This window comes from Passer montanus, unplaced genomic scaffold (assembly GCF_014805655.1).
Source record: "Passer montanus isolate IOZ18808 unplaced genomic scaffold, ASM1480565v1 scaffold8, whole genome shotgun sequence".
Classification (NCBI taxonomy): Eukaryota; Metazoa; Chordata; class Aves; order Passeriformes; family Passeridae; genus Passer; species Passer montanus.
The window spans coordinates 6888846-6896385 of NW_024373256.1; the positions used below are offsets into that span (position 1 = coordinate 6888846).

The 7540-nt window shown below is 39.2% G+C and overlaps 1 protein-coding gene across 1 annotated transcript; it reads left to right on the forward strand.

Annotated features, from left to right (window-relative positions):
• Window positions 1-2433: 2433 nt before the first annotated feature.
• Window positions 2434-7138, forward strand: LOC120513131 (parvalbumin, thymic). Its single transcript, XM_039732239.1, has 5 exons — window positions 2434-2523; window positions 4242-4309; window positions 5088-5220; window positions 5434-5543; window positions 6834-7138. Exons 2-5 carry the CDS (start codon window positions 4249-4251, stop codon window positions 6857-6859), a joined length of 330 nt encoding a protein of 109 aa, XP_039588173.1. The 5' UTR covers window positions 2434-2523; window positions 4242-4248; the 3' UTR covers window positions 6860-7138.
• Window positions 7139-7540: the final 402 nt, after the last annotated feature.

A 7540-nucleotide genomic window follows, 5' to 3' on the forward strand; every position in this document is an offset into this window, starting at 1 on the left:
TGTTTATGCAATCTCTAATGTAGGGCTCAAAAAGAAAAGGGTTGTTGGAGGCTGGTTGTAAATAGTTACATGATCCCCCAGCATTTCATCAGTGCACATGTTCTGCATCTCTAGTGCCTCCAATCTTACTGCAAAAGTGACTCCAGAAGTTGCTGGAGTCTGAATACAGCTGAACAGACCACAGCCATAAATCATTTGACTACATGCTTTACCCTGAAAATCGCAGGGCACGAAAGAAATTACCTTGTCAAAGCCTCTTAGAAAACAGAGCACACTTTTAAAGACTACATCCTTATGTGCTTCACATAAAGTTCAAACTAATGGCAACAGCCCACAGGCATTAAGAGAAATAACAGCAATCAATGCTATTTTTAAAGGGAAGAGTGGGGGCGAGGGGTTAACATATGTGGAATTAGCTCTGGGCAAAATGAGAAGCCATTGCATCTAAAATCAAATGCATTCTCTGAAATAGACACCAGGGACCAAATTCCCATGCAGACTCCTGCAGTCCAAGAGTTTCAGCAGAATTTGGCCTTCCTCTTAACTTAGCTTCATTAGGTCATTTCATGCCATCAGTTTTTATGTTGGACACCCTACGTACTGCACATCAGTTGTTGGCACTATGGAAACAATTTTCCAAATTGGAGGGGGAGGAAAGGGTGGTGTGTGCAAAAGGGAGAGGAATTTTTTCCCATTTAGAATAAAAGCAATTTCTCAGAAGAGTTTGAGGGGGAAAGTGGTATTTGTACCCCTTCTACCAGATGTCACCAGTGACAACAAGAGCCAGTATTAAATATCTCTCCATCAAATTCTTCTTGAAATTTTTCAGCGTCAGCTGGTCAAGAACCCATTCAGAAAACAGGGAAAGCTGAAATCCTCCACAGCCATTCTTAACCAACAAAAGAATTATCTTCTCTGCAAAAGAATTATCTGTGTCAGAAACTGTTTCGTGGAGGACAGACTTGAAGAATTTTTAATAAGAAAAGAAAGCTTGTAGCAGTAATTTTTCTTATGTTTATATACTGTAAACGATATAGCACCTCCTTCACAGAGAATATCTTTTGTAATGGTCTTTTGTTGCTTTTTGATCAGCTGCTGTCAATGCTGGATGAACTGAGCTCTTGTAGGTACCCTCCATTTGTCACTCTTCTGTCTGGCACCCTGATTTATTAGTGACTGGCTTCAGTCACTGGTTAGGTCTGTCTTCCATCTTAGAGGGAAATGCTTTGGAAAAAAGATGCCTTGATGCTGTCTCTGACATTAACACTGTCTCTGCACCGTCACCTCTTGCTCTGCCACCACCTCAAGCTGTGATGCCAATTGCAGTGTCATCCCTTGCCACCCCTTAATCCTGGCCATAATGATACCTTGTGCTGTCATCCATATGACTTGTCTTTCACTGTTCTGCTACCTCAAGGCACAAGTGAGATCCAAGCTGACAGGCTCCTCACCCAGCTAGGCTACAACATTCGTGGAAGAAAATTGAGATGATCAGATAATATCCATGAAAAAGTAACTGGCACAAAGGAACACTGGGAAACAGCACTGGCCAAACAATTCTAGAAAATAATCAGTTCTCTGAAAGAGACTGAAGACAGGCTGAAAACTGAAAAGACACTCTTCAGATATTGTTAGAGCAAGGATGTTGCTATTGAAATTTTTCTCTCTATTCTGGAAGCAAAGATCTTTCATGTAGGGCTCAGGGACTTTTGTCTCAGAGACAGCTGGGCAGATCACAACCCCTTTGCTTCATACATACCCGACTAAACAGGTTGTCAGAATCTTGCAGAATTGTAAGATTTTCTCTGGAGACAGAGCAGATGAAATACCCTCCCCCAACCAACTGTTCTGATGGATTGACATAATATTATTTTACCTCCTATAGCAACAAATTTACTGTGTGGTGTTTTTTGGTTGGTTTTTTTTTTTTTTTTCCAAAGAGATCAGATATTCTGGAGATAACATGGCTATTATTTCCCCTGATTGGTTTGCTAGGCAAACAATACCTGAACAGTTAAAAAGATACTTTTAATTTTTTTCTTTTTGTTTAGTGCTCCAATGATGAAACTCTATCACATAGGTAAGATAACAAGTTATCACTTTTAAACAGTTATTAAAGACACCTCTTCAGAAGTTATTGTGCTTCATTTCATGTGACTCCTCAGATCAAGCATATCAGATAGTGGGGGCTTTTGTCTTGCCTTACATCACATGGAGAAGTTGGTGTTTTCTGCTTAAATCAGAGGAAATTTGACATGACTGTTCTTTTTGCCTATCTGGCCACTTATCTTGTTTCGTTTGCAAATATCATATGTATTCTCTTGAGATAAAAATAGTGCAAGATGATTAGTTAGGCAAGTTCATTTGACACCATTCCCCCTTCGTGACGCTGAAATCTAAAATCTGTATATGGTATACAACTTAAAGTATATATATATGCAAGTTTAGCTCTGCTGGAGACACACTGCAAGTACCTTCCTCCCAACCTGACTGCTTCCTTACCCAGTCAAGAAGACCACAAAGGTAAGCTGATTATATCTTCTGCTTTCAAAGAAACACAAAAGAAAAGTGCTCCCTAAACAGAAAGCAATTAAAGTATCTATCCTTATCTCAGCTTCCAGGATGTTGTATCTTTGCAAGCTAACATAGAACAGAATCAGCATTTGGATCAGAGGATGGAACAAGACAGGAACGATGCACCCTTGTCAAAAATGCTGTGATTTTTAGGTTTTCCTTCAACTCTTCCCCTTTTTAATCCTGTCAGCAGTGAGAATTAGGTGAATGGAATGGCTCAAAGTTATATTGCCTAATGCTGAGAGGGGGAAGTATTTTGCACAAGAACTCACTGGGACAAAATAATTCAGTAGTAAAAGAAAAGCAACCCAGCTGCCTGAGCCAGGGGAGGATCCATTGCCATCAGTGGGAATATGTGCCTTCACTTTCTTAACTGTTTAGGAGATAATTAGAAAGGAATTGAAATTACTGACAACTTCTTCTGCTGCAAATCAACAGGTACAGAGGCAGCCATTTCATATTTTAGAGGAAGTTTAAATCTGTGTTTAGATCTCAAACCAGTACACAGACTATAAATGGGTACCACTATACCACTACCACTTTTTCTCAGTCCATGCTTAGACAGGAATAATGATGTTGCTGAAGACCAGTTAGGGATTAATGAAAATATATTTCTATTCTCTTCTGGCTTTCAAGAATAACTTTTCTGTACCTTAGTCCCCTTCTTTCACTAACATGAATTAAGAGTAACGTTGCAAGTTTTAAACTGTAATCAGTCTGCCCTGGTGTGTGCAGTTTACCAAACTGTAACTGCATCAATGCACTAAAAATTGATTACAAATTCAGGCATTATAGCATTTTGTTAAGTGATGCACATTGTACTGGCAAACTATTGCAGCTGTTGGGGGCTGAATGGGACAGAGTATTTTTCTCAAATGAAATGCTGCTGTGTCAGAAGAAAACATCTCCACCTTACTAAGAATGAATATTAAGTTATGATACTTCTGTTCTAAAGACAACAGTCTACTGAAATGCCAAAATCTGGGCCAAAATCTGGTTTATTATAACTTATACGGAATGTAAAAAGAAAAGGACCTCAGAAAATACTGACAAAAACCTTTTTACAAAGCTCTCGTGAAATGTAGTCTTTCAGTGATGCAGTAGCCCAGCAAGACACATTTATCATTGCAACTAAACATGAGAGGAACTCACCCTACAAATTTACATGAGTAAAATTACTATTACTAATTCTACATTAATATTTTCATTCATTGTGGAGGTCACTACATCTATTGATAATAACACTAGATTTTTCACATTCCAATTATACTTACTCCAGATACAGTTCTAGGGGCCAGACCAGCTGTATCTCCTATGTGTGCTGTAAATACACTGGGTTTTACTGAGTAATAATCCACCTCCAGGAAAACCCACACAGAAGTCATGAAGTTGTGTGGTGCTGGACACCTTGGATGTGCTCTGCGGCGCAGCAGAGGCATCAGATCCTCCCGAAGCCCCACGCTCCCGCGTGCAGAATTCCTCCCTCATTCCCAGCTTTCAGTGGAAGCACCTGCTCCAGACATCTGTTACAGCGTGCTCCACTTGCCATCAGATGAATAATGTCCCCCCATCACACACTGCCACTGCAGCAACTTCAAATAGAGCCATGAAAGTAGGAGAGAAGTCATTTTAATGACTAAGTAGCTCACATTTAATTTATTTTACAGTTCAACAATGGCCATCACTGACATCCTCTCTGCTAAAGATATTGAATCTGCTCTCTCCAGCTGCCAGGGTAAGGAACGGTCGCTCTGCAGACAGAAGATGCATATCATTTTTATGTCTTAAGATGACATGCCTATCATTTTCCCCTTAGATTCCTTCCCTGTGAGATCTCTTTCTAAGCTACATTACAGTATAGCCCCTTAAATTCAAAAGGTCTCACAAGTGGTGAACAGCAATTAAATGGCCACCATTTCAGTTAGGGCTGGCTTAACATTAAGCTGTCAATTCTAAACCTGTTAAAGACTTAAATTTAAAGCTGGCCTTGTCCTTCAAAATTTCAGAAAAAGCCTCAGCTTGCAGAATGTGAGTGTCATTTGTGAAACAATTATCAGTCCCACTTCTCTTAAGAGTTGCTCAGTAAGATCAAGCAAATTTTCCAAATACTCAGAGATCTGGTTTGTCTGTGAACTACTTACTGTTCTACCAAATTCTTCACCTAAGTAAGGACTCTGTGAAAATTAATGAAGAATTACAGGAGTTGTTTGTAAGTCACAGCAGCACCCTCTCAGTATTTATTATTAATTGCATGTGACACATTGCATAAATCCTGTTTTGGTGGAAAGTGCATTGTAGCAGAAAACTTCAAACTGGCTGAAAGGAAATATGACCACGGGCACAGAGTGATTAAAAAGGGAAAATATTATCCACTGTATCTGCTCTTTTGCTACACCAGGGAACAAGAGAAAGAGAGCAGGTTGATGCTTAGGAAAAGACATACATATTCACAAGGAATACACAAGCAGTAGTGACTTCAAAGAAGAATATTTAACAACTTCTATTTCTTCCAGCTGATGATTCCTTCAACTACAAGTCTTTCTTCTCCACGGTTGGTTTATCCAGCAAAACTCCCGATCAGATAAAGAAAGTTTTTGGAATCCTTGATCAGGACAAGAGTGGTTTCATTGAAGAAGAGGAGCTGCAGTAAGTACTGTTCAGCTGCTCTATTTAAACAACAAAAACCTTAGAAGTTGCTTGGTGTCCTTGAAGAAACCCTTGGTGTTATTTTAAAAATAAAACAGAAATCCTTGTCTTTCCTTGAATCTGTGTGGATTCCCTCAGATAATAAGAGCAGACATTATCTTAAGGGACGTTTCAGAGAACGAAACTCAAGCACAGCACCCTGTTATATTTCAGGCTGTTCCTGAAGAATTTCTCTTCAAATGCCAGAGCCCTCACCTCGGCAGAGACCAAGGCTTTTCTGGCTGCAGGAGACACTGATGGTGATGGCAAAATTGGAGTGGAAGGTAAGACTTTGGAAAATTTATAAACTTTGTGGTTTAAAATGCACACATTTCAGGCTGCATTTAAACTGGGGACTGAAGAATACACATGAGTACTTTGGCCTGATGCTTTCTGTCACAATTTTTGTATGAGCAAGTACTCTTTTATTTTCATAGCTTTATTCCCAGTTGGTCTCTGCTGCAGCAACAGAATATTTAGGCTCAGTGTAGAGTCTGGTCTCCCAATCAATGACAACAGCTTTGGGGTTAATCCTGGAGTGTTTATGATCCATAGACTCAATGTGCTGGATTATTAAAAGATTCAGAACACCTCAATTTCTCAGAAATTCTATTTCAGCAGTGGATGTTCTGCTCTTCTGGCCATACAACATTTCCATTTTTAAACACATCTCTGCCTAAAGAAACTTATTTCTTTGTCTCCTATTATCAAACGTTGGCCACTATTATTGGGTGTTTAATTCACTAATGTAAAATACGACTGGTATTGTTTCTCAAGGCTGCAACTGCAGCAGTGCAGCACAGGATTTTGTGCTGGAAAATTATCTGATAAGTGCACATTTCACTGGGCAGTCCTTTGAGAAACTCAATCAAATTTCTGAGGAAAACCTCATAGGGATGATGTGAACTACTCAGGATATTCCTTTTAGAAACTGCAGCACAGAAAAATAGGACATTATGCATCATGTATTAGAGATGAAGTCACTGAAAACAGGGCTGTCTCAGCTGAACTAGGACAGGTGGCAATAACTCCAACAGACACACATGCTAATCTTAGCCAGATTTGGGAGGAGAGCGAGATGCACTGTTGGAGGAATTTGCTTTAGCAGCAGCTTTAGCAGCTTCTGTTTATGAGCCCCAAATAGGGCATTGTATTATGCAGATCTTGGCCCTTAACCACTGAATCTCCCATTCTGGAATTACTTCACTACAGATATTTTTAATTTGGAATAACAAAATTAAAAACTCCTCTCACTGAGAGTTACAGGCTCTTCTTCCTTGACTATTATCAGAGTTTGTAATGGGGTAAAGATAGTTTACCTTTAAGTCAGGATTTCCCACAAATATAAATTTACAGACACACTCCTCCTCTCTGCACTTACTCTTTTTAAGGAGTGAAAAATCTGTTACGCCCCCAGAATCTCAGTTTAGCAGTAGCTTGTGCAGTGTTATAATAACTTTGGGAGCCCTCCATGCCTAGGAGTCTTAGTCATTTTTATCTATCTTTTTAAAGATGTCAAAAAACTACTTTTAACGAGTTTTATTCCCTGCTTTTCTCACTTTCTTCCTTGACAGAATTCCAGTCTCTGGTGAAGGCATAAACAGCATTAGACCAAAGGCAACCTTGAACCTACTGTGCCAATTACCTCGTCCAGCAAGCACTTCGCACTCAGCATGTGTTTGTACATTTTTATATTGTTTCAGGCATTAGCAGTTCCCCACACATGAAGTTCACACACCTGATTGCTGAGAAACCTTGCAATGTTTTGGTCACATGGCATTGTTACATTTCCATTGTAAAGAAGGCACTTTGTGATTTTCCACCACTGACAATGTTGATATTGTGGCTGGGAGAGGGGAGAAGACAATTAAAAAATCAATTAAACAAAAAGACCCTTGGGAGAAAAAGCTGCTTTTAATAATTTTGTTTAGGTTCTTCATCCTTATACTTGAGCATGCTGACTCACCAGACACAGTTTTGATGATGTTAAACCATACCATATCTCCTCAGGCTTAATTGTACTGATTTAATTGAGGTTTATTTCTGATTAATTCTCTGATACTTGAGAAAAAGCAATGCTGAAAAGATAGCTAAAAATAATTCCTATTAAGTCTCAACCCTGAGAATATGATAAAAAAATTAAGACATTTAAGAAGAGTTCACACCTAGCTCAAAGCACAGAATAAGTTTGTGGGTAATTTTCCAACATAAAGTAGTAGACCACAGCGTAATCGTATTGCCAGAACGTGTTTATGGCCTAAAATGTGACTCTCCCTTAAGA

Excerpts from the sequence above, each read along its gene's own strand:
- LOC120513131 (XM_039732239.1), top strand. The coding sequence starts at position 4,249 with ATGGCCATCACTGACATCCTCTCTGCTAAAGATATTGAATCTGCTCTC. Across the intron at positions 5,221-5,433 it reads ATTGAAGAAGAGGAGCTGCA|GCTGTTCCTGAAGAATTTCT; the intron begins GTAAGTACTGTT and ends GTTATATTTCAG. Across the intron at positions 5,544-6,833 it reads TGGCAAAATTGGAGTGGAAG|AATTCCAGTCTCTGGTGAAG; the intron begins GTAAGACTTTGG and ends CTTCCTTGACAG.